Source organism: Triticum dicoccoides, chromosome 7A (assembly GCF_002162155.2).
Source record: "Triticum dicoccoides isolate Atlit2015 ecotype Zavitan chromosome 7A, WEW_v2.0, whole genome shotgun sequence".
In the NCBI taxonomy this organism is placed as follows: Eukaryota; Viridiplantae; Streptophyta; class Magnoliopsida; order Poales; family Poaceae; genus Triticum; species Triticum dicoccoides.
The window spans coordinates 107,533,461-107,551,733 of record NC_041392.1 but is presented as its reverse complement, the minus strand read 5'-3'; the positions used below and the strand labels follow the sequence as shown (position 1 = coordinate 107,551,733).

The following is an 18,273-nucleotide window of genomic DNA, read 5'->3' as shown; positions in this document are numbered from 1 at the left end:
GTAAAAGATATGAACGTAGGTGGTCTCAGTGGGACCGAATGGAAACAATATCACTAAGTGGCTGAGGGTTTTGGAGCAATATCACTAAGCACTTGAGCAACCAGATCATCATCAAAACCACATCTTGAGGGGTCCACATTCACTAGTCATTGCCATGCCAATCACTGAACTTCCTGAAATCTTAACTTGAATAGGCATTAGTTCAATGACATATATGTTGTTATTAATTACCAAAACCACCTGGGGATTAGTTGCACTTTCAGCTCCAGTTTGTTTTCCCTCTGAATATGTCGGTGAAAAAATCCCGTAAAAATAGAGGTGATTAGGGTAAAATATGACCATTGGTTTTGGAGAGGGATGGATGCTTGCCCTATGGATCCCACATGCCCCTGGCTCCCGACCCAAGGCCATGTCGCCGGGTGGGGTTGCCTGGGTTCTCTCATAGCGCACCGTCCTCATGTCGAAAACATCCATAACCACATGCCAAGATCACTCATCATTACCTTATTTTCTTGACGCCTCCCGCTAAGTGCCAGATCACTCTCGATGAGGTATAAATACCGCCAATTAAGGGTTCACCCCTCATAGAACCACCAAATGTGTGTGTGTGCGTGTGAGAGACCTCTCCTCGCACCCAACTATCCACAATCATGCGCCAACAATCTCATTCTCAGTAGTCGTGTTCCATAAAGTGCCAGCTCAGGACTCGCAATGTTACGAATACCACAAATTGTAGGCTCACCCTCCTATAACTACCAAACGCACACACCCTTATGTGAGAGAGATCGTATGGTAACTCGCGTCTCTTCCACCCACGATCGTGTGATTTGGGCCTCCTCATCCCCGTTGAGAGAGAGGGTGAGATCCCTACATCGCCGCCATATCTCCCCTCTCATAACTACACAATGGGAGCCTCCTCATCTCCACCGCGAGGGAGTTCTAGAGGAGCCGACCAAGGAGTGTGCAACCCCTTGAGTGTTCCCAAATCTCCCAAGCTAGTGAAGAGCGATCTCATGGAGCGGTTGCGCACGCGGTCAGATCGGAAGCTGCGTGACACACTTGGTGAGTCCGACAAAGACCTCACACCGGATGGGGGAAGACATGTAATGGACCAATACAATGTCACCATGGCTACGGGGACTACGCGCAAGGACGGTCCATGTCCACAACTATCACCATCAACGAAGGTCATGACTCGGTCCCAGTTGAAGAAGTCGATGAACGAGTGCATGGATCTCGAAGCACCTGCTAAGCGGGTTGTGCACAGGGATGCACCATGCCCACATACATCACTACCAACGAACAACAATACGTCACCGATGCGGAAGGTGATGACCAGATCTATGTCAGAAAGGCCGAGGGCTTGGGTACCAGATCTCATAGCAGATCACAAGATCAGACGACATCTCCTTTCACTACTTCCCTACTTTAACATTATTATAAATAATTTGGTATTTTTTGTATGCTTCAAGACGATGTCCTGATCTATGTCAGAAAGACCAAGGGCTCGGGTATCAGATCAGGTCAAAAAGCACTTTCTTTCACTATCTTCCTGTTTTAACATTCTTATAAACATTTTTGTAATTTTGTGTATGCTTCAAGACACATCGTGTACCAAAATATCACAATAAGTAAATGCATCCCAACTAAAGTAAACAAATCTTTCACGCTTTTCGCACAATCGCACCCGACAATAAGGTTTCCAATCTTGTAATAAGTGAATGCGGCTGGAATTATATTTTTTTTCTATAGTTCAAATATTTCTTTTTTGGGACCGTCTATTTAATAGGTGCCTGAAAAAAAGGTTTCCATCAGTAACTTATTTCTTGACCATCGGATCAAGATCCAATGACCTCCATCATGCCACAGACTACCGTCATCTTCTCCCCATCTTCTTCCTCCCGATGACAATTCCTCCCCCGCCCATCCTCCTACCCCTCCCCCACGGCCGCCAGGTGCTACCGCACACCGCCTCACCGCCTAACCCTCTCGTCAACATTCCCCACCGCCCGACCATTCCTCTAAGCCCACATCACTGGAGAAACCTCCAGCAATCCCATGCCCCCACCTCTAAGATGGATAATGGGTTTTGCTACTCCCCCTAGTGAGGACATGGCTTCCCTCTAAGATAGATGGAGGGTCTATGATTTTCTCCGGCGAGGTCCATCTTCTTCGGCGAGCTTGGGGTGAACTAGAATAGGTAACTGACGCGAACCATTCTTTTTCTCAAGCAGATCTTTATTTTCAAAATAGTCCAGAGGTCAGATCTTTCATTTCAATCAAGTCCACCATCCATCTCAAATCTTGATTCGTGCGAGAGTAGGAGGCTTCCCAGGGCCATTGCAATTTCAACCGTCCGATCTTCACCTCAGGGCAATCTCACCCGCCCGTCTTCTTTATAACTAGGGATAAAAGCCAGCGTTGAAACCTAGCCGCCGTCTCCCATTGGCATCCTCTCCGCCTCATACCTTGGCATGGCGCTGCGGCGCTCCCCTCGCTTCTCCATCTCCGGCCTCTCGTCATCGCTAACCTCCGGCTCTCCGCCTCTTCAAAATAGTCCACGGGTAAGATCTGCCTCGTACTTTGGCATGCCGCCGCGGCGCTCCCCTCCCCTCTCCATCTCCGGCCTCTCATCGTCGCTAACCTCCGGCTCTCCGCCTCTTCAAAATAGTCAACAGGTAAGATCTTTCTTTTCAATCAAGTCCACCGTCCATGGTTTCTTTCGTAGATCCAGCTCGGATGCCGGATCCCAACCCCTAGAGCAACGTGAGGTGATTTAGGCATAGGAGAAGGGCTACACTGCAAAAAGCCTGTATAGTTCAGTACGAGAACTTTCTTCCCTGGGCAGTGGCCGTTACCACTGCCTCCGCCCCCGCTCCCCTCCGCGCGCGTGGGTCAGAGAGAGCGCGCTCGCCCCTCGCCGCCCTCGCGCCGCCCCTCCCCGCCCACAGCAACGCGCCGAGCGCCCCCACGTCACCACCTTCCATTTTCACGCGCCCCCCGCTGCACTCCAGCCCAGGCCCCGCGGCGGTATAAATTCCGCTCGATTTTGGGCTCGCCCCTCCCCGAATCCCAATCTCCAAACCCTAGCCCACTCCGAGGCGGCGGAGCTAGAGTCGGCGCCGTGGCGAGGGCGCTTGCTGCGCTCTTTACAGGAGCTTCCCCCCCGCCTCGCCGCTTAGTGTATTTTTCTGTCCCGGCGGCGGGATGAGCAGCCTCGTGGAGCGGCTGCGCGTTCGGTCGGACAAGCGGCCCCGCTACACACTAGATGAGTCCGACGACGACTTCCCGCCGCGCGGCGGGAACGGGAAGGGGAAGGATCGAGATGGCGACCCCCCTGTCAAGCAGATCGAGCGCGAGGACGCGGTATGGCTGATCACGGCCCGTTTTCGCATCATGCCTAATTCGAATTTTTGTGCTGATTTTTTTTGAAGCTGCCTGTGGGTAGTAGGGAATTGATGCTGTTCTGTTAGGATTACTAGTAGTTGGAGAATTAGTTGTTAGGCTGTGAAAATGGCTCAATTCTTGGTAGGCGGGAGGAATTGGTTTGGGGATCTGGTGTAGAATAGGGTTACTGAGGTAGGTGGGAGGAATGACTGGTGCTACATAGAGTTTAGGGATGATTTTGCTAGAATAATTCGTTTGCTTGATACCGTTTGGATGCTGAATTGTGGAGTACTAGATTTTGGGTTTTTGTATGAAATTTTTTGGTTGCCAAGAGTGCCATGGCAGACATTGTGCAATAGGATGGATATGTAGTTTAGGATTGGTGCTCTAGGCTCTCACGGTGCTATACAAGAGATCACCACTCTTGGAAGTGAAGGGACTACACAGACGTTTCTTAACAATTAACATCTTGGTGCAAGTTTACTGCATTCTTTCACATCGTTAATATATTCTCCCTTCTTCCATGTACACAAGGCCATTTTCCAAATTGTCAGATACCAAGGAAAAGAAAATAACTCACTAATGTACGTTTTATGACATGAAAACTGTGGCAACTAAGTTTCTCGTTTCCGCCAAAATCCCCTTGTTCGCTAAGCTAATAAAAACGCACATGCAGGGCTAATGGTTTTCCCAGATTTCATTCCCCCTGTTGTAGTTAATGCATGGCTGTTGGCAATAAAAACAATCGGAGTACGAGGTAAAAAACACTGGGAACGGGAAATGGCATAGTATTTATGGACAAACCAATTTGAGAGTGTGGCCCTGTATTAATGGAAGGAGGGAGCGTTAGTTAATAGCTTGATATATATTTGGTATAGAATAGGCAGGTCTGGTTTTCTATATTCTGAAGATTTTGTGAAGCTTGTTAATGTGCTAAGTGCTAACCAGAAGACTATTAACTTGGGGTCTTCTATGTGGATCAAAATTTATTTGTCTTTTGTTTATTTCGACTTTCCTTAGATTCAGAATACAAAGTTGCCGCGTTTTTAATTGGCATTTTGGTATAGCTTGTCCACCATGCCATTACTTTATAGGTCCAGCACAAGTTTTTTTTTGGAGAATGCAAAAAACTTTGCGTCTTGATGCATTGCTACAAAAATAAGGTTCTGTACAAGCCCAAGAAGGGCAATGGGCAAATTTACAGCGCAACCCCCCTACAAGTAGGCACTGCCGTAAGTAGTGCTATGAGACCCAATTCTCATGCTTTCACCCACGATCTGGCCTCAGCTCGGACTGTGTCATGTAGGCTAGCGACGTTGGGCTGTGTGCCGCGGAAGATGACTGTGTGGCGCTGCGTAAAAATCTACCAAGCCATGAGCATGATCATCGAAGAGGTGCCCTTCCTTGCGGAGATGGGGACAGAGTGGATGGCCTGCTGCCACCGTTGCACAGTTAGAGTTAGAAGCTTGGATCCTTTTTTAAAAGATATCAAGATAGAATTACCAAGCATGTCTTCTACATTATATGACCAGGCAGGATGTGCTAGTACCTCGACACAGCGTGCAGACAAAAAAGAATGAAGCAACATAAACTATGTAGTTGGACTCTTTGAATGTGTAGTACCTGGTTGACAAGTATATGAACACAGAATGAAACTGAACTAACAATACTTCAGTATCCAATTTAAATATTTGTGTATTTAACTGCAAGTGTCCATCTGTCTGAAGTAGTAGAATTCTGATGATAATTGAGTGGAATGGCGCTGCTTACCTTATTCTGCATTTTCAGATATGCCATATCTAGGTTTGTTCCTTCAAGTTTAGATTGAGATTGGCTGGCATTTTACTACTATGGGATTGAAATTTGTGCAAAGTTAATCTCCTGGGTGATCTCACTGTGCTATAAATAATCATGGTTTTATCTGTTTTAGGAGATTGTGATAGTTTTGATTTTGTGTTAATATCATTGTGCCATGCGGTTTCTCTTGGCTCTATGTTTTTCATAACTGGAAGAGATAGTTATTTTCTGTCCTCATTTACTAATCGGCACTTCAAATCGCCTTGGTAGTTTGTCTACAACTCTACATAGTGGAGTTTCAAATGTCCGTTTGTGCACCTTCCGTTTTCCAGATTCCTATTATTCATTTGATTCCATGTTTGTTAATATCCTCTTCTCCAGTTTTGGTTGTCCTGTATTTATTTTGAACTCAGTGCTGGCTCATTTTTGTGTGCAGAAAGAAGATGCTTGCCGAAAATGTGGGCTAAGTGATAATCTTGTATCTTGTACAACATGTACATATGCATTTCACCGGAAATGTCTGGTTCCTTGCCTAAATATCACATCTGATAAGTGGAGCTGCCCTGAATGTGTATGCGTTTGCTCTCTTGACCCATTTTTCTTTCACCTTACGATTGATATTGCTGGTATACCAAAGCATGCTGTCTGTGATTTTCAGGTAAGCCCACTGACAGAGATGGAGAAGATATTAGATTGCGAAACGAAGGTTGCTTCTGAAGAGACTAGTTCTTCGGAGTCTGGATCAAATAAGAAACCTGTCAAGCAATATCTGATAAAATGGAAAGGATTATCACACATTCACTGCACTTGGTAATTACCTGCCTGCCTTGCTCAATGCAGAATTATTCCCTACAGTCTATCCTCTCTTAACTGTTGACTTTCTTTATATATCAGGGTGTCAGAAGATGAATATTTTGAGGCTGCGAAGATACACCCTCGGTTGAAAACTAGATTGAATAACTTCAATAGACAGTTTGAGTCGACGGATAAATCTGACGATGACTATGTTCCAATTAGGCCTGAATGGACAACTGTTGACAGGGTCCTTGCTAGCAGGTATGTGGGTTAATCTGACAAACTAATAAATTTACATTAATGAGGTTCAGTCATCAACTCATCATAGTTATTGTTTATGGCGTTTATCCTGAGATCAGGCAGTTACCAGAATATGAAGCTGTCATTGGACTGTATCACATTTATTCCATAATGTATCATGTTATTGCCCTGAGTCAAATACTCAAATGACAATAGCATTCTTCAATCATAGTGATATCTTTACGATGGTCTCAGTAATCCGAACGTGTCACGTTTTGTCTTCCTCCCATGTATCCATGCATTTCCATTTTGCAAAGCTCAACTGATATCTTGATATTTGTAACATCGTTTCGTATTTTGTGAACAGAAAAAACTCTAGTGGTGAAAGGGAGTACTATGTGAAATGGAAGGAACTTTCATACGATGAATGCACATGGGAAAGTGAGTCTGACATCTCAGTGTTTCAACCTCAGATTGAGCGCTACAATGAGATTCTGTCCAGGCGCAAGAAATCTACTGACAAGAGTAAGAATGCCGATCGTGCGATGCGTCATGCTGAACAGACCCCCGAGTTTCTTACTGGTGGTATGCTGCTATTAAACATGAATTATTCTCATTTTTCTATTTAGTTGACTATATTGATGTAATGGGACATGTCTTCATGCTCGTTCTTTGAATCATTTTCTGGTTATTGAAGGCAAACTACACCCTTATCAGCTTGAAGGGTTAAACTTTCTGCGTTATTCATGGTCTATTAATAAACGTGTCATCCTTGGTGATGAGATGGGTCTTGGTAAGATACTTTTATAACAAGGATGCTAGTATTACCAACTTTTGTATCTATATGTTCAGAAATTGATGACAAAAAAAATACAGGGAAAACAATACAAAGTATTGCTTTTCTGGCCTCTGTGTCTGAAGACAAGTTTGGTCCCCATCTAGTTGTTGCCCCTCTCTCAACCTTGCGAAATTGGGAGCGTGAATTTGCAACTTGGGCACCTCAAATGAATGTTGTACGTGGGTTGAACTAATTCGAAATACATTATTTGTATACTCCAGACAGATATATTTTTTTCTGACTTTTCTCCTCATTGTTGTCAGATTATGTATTTTGGATCTGGATCTTCTCGTGACATTATCAAGAAGTATGAATTTTACTATTCCAAAGATAATCCTAAGAAGCTGAAGAAAAATAAATCATCTTCATCTAATGATGAAAAGAAGCAGTCAAGAATAAAATTTGATGTCCTTTTGACATCTTATGAGATGATTAACATGGATTCTGCAGTCCTGAAAACTATAGAATGGGAGTGCATGGTAATTCTGTTTCTTCATTTTGTGGAGGCTATTTACACTCTGATGTTTTTACCGACTTGTCCCTGATTATTAATGTTGCATCTTAGATTGTACTCTGATGTTTTTACTGACTTGTCCCCGATTACTAATGTTGCATCTTAGATTGTGGATGAGGGGCACCGCTTGAAGAACAAAGATTCAAAGTTGTTTGGTCTACTTAAAGATTATCATACTCAACATCGTGTTCTCTTAACGGGGACCCCGGTTCAGGTTACTACTCTACATTCAAACCATCGTACTGTATTCCCGCACTTAAAACTATTTCTTGTTCATGCTCAAGGCTACTAGCAGTCTTGTTGAATTGCAATTACTATTTATCTAGAGGTTTCTCGGTGTTTAAGCTCAGATCGTGTATTGTCTGTGGTCTATATCCTTGTTTATTTGAGAGTATGCACACTTTCACCAGTGCTTATCATTGTCAATATATCTTCCATAGCAAGATACCTAAGGGGCTTAGTGTCCTAATAGGATATTAATTGTATATATCACCACATCGGTATGTGAACAAGATAAATGCACTTGTCTGAACATATCCGTTTTGTGAACATGAGTTAGGCACCAGAACATTGCGTGTTGAATAATATCTAAGGAACCCTGACACTGTTCTCACATATACACATGATTTTATAGCGCATCATTTACATTCATTTTTCATCCCGTTTGTTTGCACATGCTATTTTTTTCACTTGAAAACTTTTTTGATGCATGCTATTGTTTTCTTGTGACTTTATCCTGTGCATCTGAATTTGTTGTCCTGTCTTTTTTTTCTTCTTCTGCAGAATAACCTGGATGAGCTTTTCATGCTGATGCACTTCCTCGAGGGTGAAACTGTAAGATTAGCAGATTCTCCGTCACTTCCATTTTATATTTCAAAGTTGTTTGTTCCACTTAAAGATTTTCATGCTAAATTTGTTATTTTGTTTTGACACTAGCCCATTAGGCATTCTGTCTGTCCTATTTTAAAATGTCTTGATTTTACTGTGGTCCATGATAGACTCTTTCCTAGCTTTTAGCATATGCTGACCAATCTTTTAATCTCCTATTGCATTTAATGTTATGTTCTATACTTCTATCCTGTAATGTTATGGCACTTACATTTGTAGTTTGGGAGTATATCTGATCTCCAAGAGGAGTTTAAGGATATCAACCAAGACAAGCAAGTCGAGAAGCTCCATGGAATGCTGAAGCCACACCTTCTTCGGAGTATGAATACATTTGATCGTTTCTTTCTGCTGGGCGTATGGTTTTTACTCATATCAATTAAATGATCTGTAAATGAGTTGGACTTAGCACTAGTTATTTAATCCTTTTTCATTGTCCTTGATCGTTGTACTGCCATTGATATCTGGAGTCAGAATGTTTCTTTGGTTTAGTCTATAATGGTCTGAATGGTGGCGCCAAAATTTCAGCCGATCTTTGCACACATTCTGATGTAATATGCATACCATGAAAATCCATAATCTTTGCATATTCATGTAATATGCGGGATCTGACAAAAATGGTACTCCCTCCGTTCCATATTAGTTGTCGCTGATTTATTACAAAGTTGTACTAAATCAGCAACAACTAATATGGAAAGGAGGGAGTAACAAATACATATAAAAGAAACGTAGAAGTAGGTATATCATCAGATTTCTGTCTATTACATACTGAAATGATGTGGCATTGTTGTTCTTCCACTCTTTCTGTTACCGTGGCATATGTTTTGCAAATGTTACATGAGGTGCAGTATATTCCTGAGTAGAATTAGTTTGGTAAACTCAAAAGTAAAGCTGCTGGAAGTAAGATATAAATCATATTCTGTTTGAGTTTTTCTAACGGATGTAATTTCAACCTTGTTGCCTATGTGGTACAAACAGGATTCAAGAAAGATGTTATGAAGGAACTTCCTCCAAAAAAGGAGCTGATTTTACGAGTTGAGCTGACAAGCAAACAGAAAGAATACTACAAGGCAATTCTCACCAAGAACTACGCCGTGTTATCTCGTCGTGGTGGTGGACATGTAATAGTTGTAATTTTAATTTCCATTTTATGGTTTGTATCGGTCTATTCTGGATTGACAATTCATTGTTGTCTTATTACAGGTTTCCCTTATAAATGTCGTAATGGAGCTGCGCAAACTTTGTTGCCATGGATTCATGACGGATGAACCTGATACTGAGCCTGCGAGCCCAGAAGAAGGTTTAAGGTACTTGGTTGTTTGTTTGTTGAAGTCTGATTTTTTTCTTTATGCTCCAGATTTTCTGTTGTTGCTCCTTCAGATTTACTGCTGTCCTGGCGAAGTTCTTTCCATTGTTTTGCACTTCTCTGAGTTCACTTCTTGGGCATTGCTGTTGTTCTTGTATCTAATGAATGATGTAATCTTATTTAATCATCAATAAAGTGCGCCAAGAGGTTTTCCTTAAAAAAAGTGTCAAACAGTCTGAGCTTTGACCTTTTATTTCACTTATTTTGTGCTTACAGATACCTGTTAGACATGATGTCTATTAATCTGATCTTTTCATTTCACACGAGAACACATACGCGCTGGAGTTGTCCAATCTATCATAGACTTGTACTTTATCTTTCAGTAGTATGTCATAAATAAAAATATACGTATATGCCAGCGAAAAATATAAGCAAATTTTACCAATTGCTTAGGTAGTCTACAGTCATCTTTTGTTCCAGCTAGAGTAAAACCTCTGTATAATCTGCTATAATGCTCATATGATGTTATTTATATGTGTTACGGCGCTGCTAGAAGGAGGGCGCGAGAGGACCGGCCGGGGGCCTTTCTGCCCACGGCCGGGCAAGAGGGAAGGGATTTCCTTCTTAATTCTTGCTTGATTAGATTAATACATCTCCTCTCTTTATATAGAGAGGTTTACTTGACTCCCAAGCAAGGCTTACTTGACCCCTAAGCAAGCGACTCTTATCTTTAATTAACCCTAAGACTAACGGGCCCATTAGGCCCATTACGTACTCTAACACTACACCCCACCTGGACATGCAGCTTGTCCTCAAGCTGCAGCCTAACCAACTTATAACCATGACTCGACGCAACCCAAACCTAACACCTAAAAACAAGCCTTTTACATCTCTGCTTGTTTTATTATTCTCAACCTGAAATGGACTGGGACGCTTTATTTTGGACCCTTAACAAAAAGTGAACACCATCCGCACGTCGGACATGCACGTGTACAGCCACCTGGATCCCATGGACACCATCTGGACAAAAGGAGTGCATGTGTAGGACCACCTGGAAGTGGTCGCAAGAGTGACCAGCAGAGGCGTCCTTGTGGCGCCCGGTGACGGAATGCAGTGGTGCTACGTGGTGCGTTGTTGTCGGTGACACCATGCCTTCTTCCTGCCGGACGGCTGTTGGTCTGCACCGCACAGGGAAAAGCGGGGGGCTTGCGATGGAGAATGACGAGGAGGGGTGCGCTCCCCCAACCGCCAATGTCGCAGACTTGGAGGTCGCTGCCCGTGGGGAAAACAGCATGCCCAAGATCCCCGACGCAGTGGACGAGATCGAGGTCCTTTGCGCAGCGAAGCGCAACTGGGAGGAGCGGCAGCTGCAGACCACGCAACTCCCGCACACGCCGACGCGCTAGGAGGCCGCGTGCAGCAGCCTGCAGCCTCACCGTCGCCGGCACGTGGCGGGTAGTGATCCAAGCTGGAAGCGGTGACGGCGATGGCGGAAGCTTGATCTGCTGGATGGGGACGCCCTGGGGAAGCGGTGATGGCGACGGCGGGAACTTGATCTGGTGGATCGGGACTCCCGTCGGCGCGGTCGATGCGGGGCCGGAGCTGACCGGTGATGGCTGCTGCAGTTGCAGCGGCTGCTGCGGCGGAGCGCCGGGCGCGGCGGAGGTCGCCAGGAGCGGTGGATGGCAGCTGCTGCAGCGGCCCGATGAGCGCGGCGGAGGCCACCTGGTGCGGCGGCTGCCACGGCAGCCAGGACGGGGCGGTGGATGGCAGTTGCAGCAGCTGCTGCAGCAGCCCGACGAGCGCGGCGGAGGCCGCCTGGTGCGGCGGCTGCCATGACAGCCAGGACGGGGTGATGGATGGCAGCTGCAGCGGCTGCTGCAGTAGCCCGGCGAGCGCGGCGGGGGCCGCTTGGTGCGGCGGCTGCCACGGCAGCCACGGCGGTGCGGTGGCGGTGATGGGCGGCGCAACCGGGTGCGGCCCATAGGACCCGGCCAAGAACAGGTGGATCTCTTGGACCGCCTGTGTTAGGTCCCGCAGCGCCCCGGACACCTCCGGGGTGAGGACGACGGGGGCGGGCGCGACGGAGGATCCCGGCGTGGGCAGGAGCGGGGCGACGGTCGTGACCGGCAGCGGAAGAGACGGGTTGGGCGGCGGTGAAGACATGATCGAACCGAAGCTAGCTGATACCAAATTGTTACGGCGCTGCTAGAAGGAGGGCGCGAGAGGACCGGCCGGGGGCCTTTCTGCCCACGGCTGGGCAAGAGGGAAGGGATTTCCTTCTTAATTCTTGCTTGATTAGATTAATACATCTCCTCTCTTTATATAGAGAGGTTTACTTGACTCCCAAGCAAGGCTTACTTGACCCCTAAGCAAGCGACTCTTATCTCTAATTAACCCTAAGACTAACGGGCCCATTAGGCCCATTACGTACTCTAACAATATGTCTAAGGTTCCTTTCAATTTGTTCCTATGTTAATTAGACTACTTAACTTTTGTCTAGATATCTTCCATCACTCAGTAAATCTACTGATCGAAATTTATGTTCTATATAGCATTAACTTTTGTTCCTTTAATTTTGCAGGAGGCTTTTAGATTCTTCTGGAAAGATGCAACTATTAGACAAGATGATGGTGAAGCTGAAAGAGCAGGGTCATAGAGTCCTTATCTATTCACAGTTCCAACATATGTTGGACTTACTGGAGGATTATTTAAGCTACAGGGTATTTTAACTATTTTCCCGTTGTATCAATTGTTAATTATTATGCTCGCTAGTTCATCTCATGTACCTTATTTTAAACATCACACATGTTTTAGAAATGGAGCTACGAACGTATTGATGGCAAGATAGGTGGCGCTGAAAGGCAGATACGAATAGATCGCTTCAATGCTAAGACTTCTACTAGGTTCTGCTTTCTTCTTTCTACTAGAGCTGGTGGCCTGGGTATAAATTTGGCAACGGCTGATACTGTAATTATCTATGACAGGTGAATCGATCTCCTTGTTTAAACAACAAAGTTCATATTCTGAAATCTTCTGTAACCTATATCTTACATTTACATACAGTGACTGGAATCCACACGCTGATCTACAAGCTATGGCAAGAGCCCATCGTTTAGGGCAGACTAGCAAGGTATCTGACCAAAGCTGTTTATGTCCTATTGAATTGTTTCTTTTTGTGTGTGCGCGCGCTGGTTCTTAGTCTTTTTCTAAATCTCGTCTTCCCTGCAGGTTATGATATATAGACTTGTTAGTCGAGGTACAATTGAGGAGCGAATGATGCAGCTTACAAAGAAAAAGATGATACTGGAGCACTTAGTTGTTGGGAGACTCACAAAGGCTAGTAATGTCAATCAGGTAACTGCATGGATTGCGATTCTAATGATCCATAGGCGTTAAGAAATATCATTTTTTTGAGCATTTATGGTTTTACTTAGATACAACTTCATGTCTATGACATCACACATTGACTAATTACGTGCTATCTTCTCTTACTGGTGTGACATGGACTGAAATGCAGAATCAAAGTCTCTATGGTGCATGTAGCACCTGGTTCCTATCGCGATCATTGCCTTATGTTACATTTCACATGGCCTACAAGCTTTGACACCTGTTGCTACGATTGATGATTATCAAGCCCATTTAGATGTCATCTCCTGTGTTTTTTTTATGCTTACCAAGTAACTGTTTTTGCGACACCTATCAATTAGCTTCTACTGGTATCAGATATGGTACTTAATTGCTTTTTTTGGCCACACCAGGTGCATACACTTGTGATTTACCTGATTTGAAACTGTGGTGATATGTGTGATTTCTTATTAGTTACTACTTGATGCATGTAAAAATTCGAATTGTTTTTGTTTCAAAATCATTCTGCATGTAGCTTAGATTATATGTTAGCTGGGGTGGGTGATCAGGCGATGCCGTGATGGACCTAAGTTTCTTTGTGAAGTGTTAATCAATGCTGTAGATAGTGTTCAATATGTTCGGAAATCTGGCCTTACTTGTTATATCTGTTTTTAAATGCCAAGTAAAAATCATCAATCTGTTCCCTTTACCAGGAGGAGTTAGATGATATTATCCGGTATGGGTCAAAAGAACTTTTTGATGATGACGAGGATGAAGCTGGAAAGTCACGCCAAATACATTATGACGATGCTGCAATAGATAGGTAAGCACTTTCTTTGTTTTGAAAACAAATACTCCCTCTGTCCCAAATTACTTGCCGCAAAATTGGATAAAAATGGATGTATCTAGAATTAAAATATGTCTAAATACATCCATTTCTGCAACAAGTAATTTCCGACGGAGGGAGTATGCTGTAATAGTGTTCAATATGTTTGGAAATCTGGCTAAATTTCATACTCAAGCACTGTACTGCTGTAGTAAAGGGCCAATTCATGCTTTGAGTCATCCTCTTCACAAGTAGAAATTCAGCAAATTGTTCACTTGTTTAGTCTCATTGTTTCATCTGAATTTCTTTATTTTCTTCTCCTTTTATAGTAATCTCACTTATTTCGTTCGAGCCGTCCTCTACGCAAAACATGGATGCGTTTGGATCCAGAGCTAGTATACGTGAGCCATTGGCAAAGCATTGTGTTTGTTAGCACCAAAAAAAAAAATCTTGCTTTGCCAGGTGAGAGACGTGGGTCGGGGCCAGAAATCCCTAGCACACGATCTCATAAGCATCTGTGCTAAACGGCGAAACAACAGAATTGGGGCCAAGCAGACCCTGCATGACATTTTCTAGAGAACATACAAACAGGCGAACCCTATATGAAAATTGTCTCCGTTTATTTTAAAATGTTTTAGTGGAATTTTGCACTATATCTTTATGTGGTAAGAGTGCATTGCATTGGATGACAAATTCTTTGTTACTGGCTTCACAGGTTATTGGACCGTGACCAAGTCGACGAGGAAGAATATTTGGAAGATGAAGAAGATGACGAATTTCTGAAAGGTTTCAAGGTACCGAGGTGTTATCTCATTATTATAAGTATAAAGCATAGGGGGCCTCTTCATTTTAATTAGGATGTTCTTTTTCCCCGACTCAATTCTTCAAGTCCCAAAAAACACCCTCAAGGCCTCAACTTCAACACCATTCGCTTTGGCCACTCAAATCCTAAAACCAGTCAAAACACCCTCAAAACCAAGACCACCATGGTTTGGTTAATGTGGCGTCTACATGTACATGTTTCACTGACATGGTAGCCATATTCAACGTCCCGTTTATCCTTCTTCTTGTTCCTTAAGATGCCCCATCACATAGTCATGCATGCCGAGGCCAGGGCTGTGCCAGTTAGCATGGTGAAAACGACAAATAGAACAGCCTAGGGGAAAAGCGAACAGTTCAGATAATAAGAGTGAATACCTAGCAGTTTTGGGTCAGAGGTCTTCTCCGAACATGGAGAAAATTGAGGGCTGCAAAATGAACTTGCACCTTTGGATTAATCTCTTCAAATTATTTGCTATAATCTCTACTTTTATTGTCTGCTGGAAAAAGTACACATTACCCTTGAACTCGTCAAATTTTCTGATTTCAACCTTGAAATATGACATGGCTCCCTGATGCTTCACAGTGAGTACAGCTTCAAATGCTGTTTACGTTGCTGATGTTGTCCAGTGCTGCACAATAGATGGTTTGTTAGTTTAGGCTTAACCTGGATGTTTTGAAGAATTCAAGGGGCCAATATATACTTCTCTTTATTTGTTACTTGCTTATGTGGTCATCTTATTGGGTAATGGCACACCATATCTTGTCTGTTCTGCACTAATATGTTCATTTCCAACCTAAGGAACTATAGCTGCCATCTGTCTGTCTTGAATTCTCCACCTTACTGTATTACTATTCATCTAACCACTGAGCGTCTTGGTGTGTGAGATAAGTAGATGGACTATTGTTTTTCTTACCATGTAAGGTGAAACGGTCTTGAAAATGGTGACATATAAATTTTATTAACCATTAGTTTTTATGTTTAGTCAATAAATTTGGTGGTTGTCAAAACCATCAAGAGATAAAGTGGGCATGCATTAAGTTTTTTTTTAAAAAGTGGGCATGCATTAAGGAGGTGTTTGTTTCACAAATTTTTGCCCGTCACCTGTTTACACCTTAAAGGAAAAAACGTTACTTGCGTTTGGAAACACCACACCGTAAACAGGTCCGCCCCAGTTATAGATCGATGCCGCTCACACCCCACCAGTAAAATGTTGCGGTACCGAGCCTACGACCCCCTCCTCCCCGCATGATTCCCCAATCCCCTTTGAGTCTGCGCCGGTGCCTCTCCAATCCCCTTTGAGTCTGCGCCGGTGCCTCCCCGATCCCCTTTGAGTCCGGCGCCGGTGCCTCCCCGATCCCCTTTGAGTTCCTGCGGAGATTGGAGCAGCCGGCGGCGCTTACGTTCGGGAAGGGCCGGCGGCTCTTGAGATTGGTGGCGGCCGGTGGCGCACAAGATCCCAGAGCCGGCGGCGCTTGATTTCGTGGACGGCTGGCGGCACTTGAAATCTGGGCGGAGCAAGGGCATAGCGATGGTAATCAATTCCTTTACCTGGACGTGAACCGAACGAACTTGCAAAAAGTTCATTACACCTCCTTAAGCGCTGTGATCTGATTACGTTAACATTACCATTTCTGTTGCCAAACACCTCCTAAGTTTTTTTTGTAAAAAGTGGGCATGCATTCACAATACCTGAACATTATAGCAGCATGGTAGTTTTGCCATTGCCTTTAAAGTCTACTGGGGGGAGTGCTTTCCAAAGCATTCTGTAAATAATGTGCACAATGTCTCTTTCCGTTGCTTCATTCACATTTTCTCCACTAGCGTTCTGATTTTGGGGCATATGCTGCTAATAAGCACTAACTCTTGTGTTACTATGTGCCAGGTTGCGAACTTCGAGTACATAGATGAAGCTAAAGCTTTAGCAGCAAAAGAGGAGGCACGCAAAAAAGCGGAAGCTGAAGCCGCATCCAATAAAGCAAACTATTGGGAAGAATTATTGAAAGACAGATGCGTTGAGCAAGAAGTAGAAGAAATTGCTATGGGAAAAGGAAAAAGAAGCCGCAAGCAGGTAACCTTTCTATACTTGTCTTCATTAACTTTTTTATTTTTTCTTTAGATCCGCATTCTTACTGAAACCTTGCATTTATGTAAGATTTTATTGTTATTAAATTTATAGGTTATGGTGTTGCTTCTATGTAGTAGAACACATAGTAGACAGTTGTTATTGCAGCTAGAGCATCTCCATATTTCCATATGGAGTGTCCGTCCGGAAATATTCTCCCTCCATCTTCACACTCCAACAGACTATTCCATTACTATATTTTAACAATACCCTATGAAAAACAATGTTTTTGCAACGGTTATATTTGTAACTGCTTATTTCTGAATAGATGCCAAAAGCTTGACAAATGATCAAGTAATCTTCTTCTTCTCTGTTCTCTCTCCCATTTCCCTTGTTCTAAAATACCCCAATATCCTCCGTTTTCTATGGTCTCCCTTTATTTGTCACGAGTCATAACACCACCACCACTCCCCCTTCTTCTGGCCCGCACCTCATCCCGCTGTTCATCTTCTTGTGGTCATGCCCACTCTGACCAGCTCGTCCTCATCTCCCTCTCCTCCTTTCACCCTGACCAGCTTCCACCTCCCACCTTTACTCAGCGCACCTTGCTCCCCCTTCCCCCTTTCAGCCCACCCCCACCAGCTCATCATCCTCTCCAGGTTCCTCCTTCTGACAAGCAGCAGTGGCTGCCACCCATCCTCATCTACCGCTTCTGCTGTCTTGGTCCCGCGTGGCCATCATGCTTCCTCGTCCCCCACCTTCTGCCCCTCCTTCCCTGACCTCCTGTCCTTGCCTCGTCCTGCAGCCGTCACTGCTGGACAGCCAAGACATGCGGTGCCAGCAGCACGCCGCCGCCCTGATGCGCACATTGATGATGGCGGTGGCTCTGATGGCAAGGGAAGATGATGGTGACTGGGGCCACTCGACACCGGCTGCTGGTGGGTGACGGCGGGGGTAAAGAACCTCGAAAGAGGGGTGTGGAAAGGGAGGGCGTCAGCGGGGAAGAGCCACCAGGCAGCTCTGACTACAGGGCCCCCTCTCCTCCCAGCTGTTCCCTCCCCATGACTCGTCGGCATGGCTGAACTGCTTTACTGGGCCGGGCGGGCTTCTAGGTGACGGGTGAGCACAGCAGCGGCAAAGAAGTGCAGTGATGGGGGGAGCTGGCTGGACAGGGAACCTCATTTTGGTAGAGAGGAAGAGGAAATGTCGGGAGGGGAGGGGTGCTTGGTCATTGGCTAACCCAGGAGCACACGCTAGATTTGGGCCGCGTTCGGTTTCCCTCTGCTCCATGGCTCCACTCCCGGAGCGGTAGTTAAAATACTTGGAGCCATCAAACAGCTGCTCTGCAGATTCTAGAATTTGAAGGAGTTGGTGGACTGCCGAACGCGCCCTTGGCATGTGAGGAAGGGGATTTAGATCATTTAGATCTCTTGCACTTTTGAGGATGTTGGT

The 18,273-nt window shown here is 44.7% G+C and overlaps 1 protein-coding gene across 2 annotated transcripts in view; it reads left to right on the top strand.

The window, feature by feature from the left end:
• Positions 1-2,875: 2,875 nt before the first annotated feature.
• The window catches only part of LOC119329264 (CHD3-type chromatin-remodeling factor PICKLE-like), a 21,619-nt gene continuing 6,221 nt past the window's right edge, over positions 2,876-18,273 (top strand). Inside the window, exons 1-20 of one of the 2 annotated variants that reach the window (XM_037602280.1) lie at positions 2,876-3,366; positions 5,621-5,755; positions 5,843-5,994; positions 6,079-6,240; positions 6,587-6,804; positions 6,917-7,012; positions 7,096-7,232; positions 7,321-7,536; positions 7,678-7,785; positions 8,355-8,405; positions 8,679-8,778; positions 9,435-9,577; positions 9,660-9,763; positions 12,347-12,485; positions 12,580-12,749; positions 12,829-12,895; positions 12,994-13,119; positions 13,824-13,933; positions 14,652-14,730; positions 16,642-16,827. In XM_037602280.1, the coding sequence (XP_037458177.1) occupies positions 3,208-3,366; positions 5,621-5,755; positions 5,843-5,994; positions 6,079-6,240; positions 6,587-6,804; positions 6,917-7,012; positions 7,096-7,232; positions 7,321-7,536; positions 7,678-7,785; positions 8,355-8,405; positions 8,679-8,778; positions 9,435-9,577; positions 9,660-9,763; positions 12,347-12,485; positions 12,580-12,749; positions 12,829-12,895; positions 12,994-13,119; positions 13,824-13,933; positions 14,652-14,730; positions 16,642-16,827 (2,658 nt within the window). In that variant the 5' untranslated portion in view covers positions 2,876-3,207. The remainder of the gene's footprint in view (positions 3,367-5,620; positions 5,756-5,842; positions 5,995-6,078; positions 6,241-6,586; positions 6,805-6,916; positions 7,013-7,095; positions 7,233-7,320; positions 7,537-7,677; positions 7,786-8,354; positions 8,406-8,678; positions 8,779-9,434; positions 9,578-9,659; positions 9,764-12,346; positions 12,486-12,579; positions 12,750-12,828; positions 12,896-12,993; positions 13,120-13,823; positions 13,934-14,651; positions 14,731-16,641; positions 16,828-18,273) is intronic. The other variant, XM_037602278.1, reaches the window with a different exon arrangement.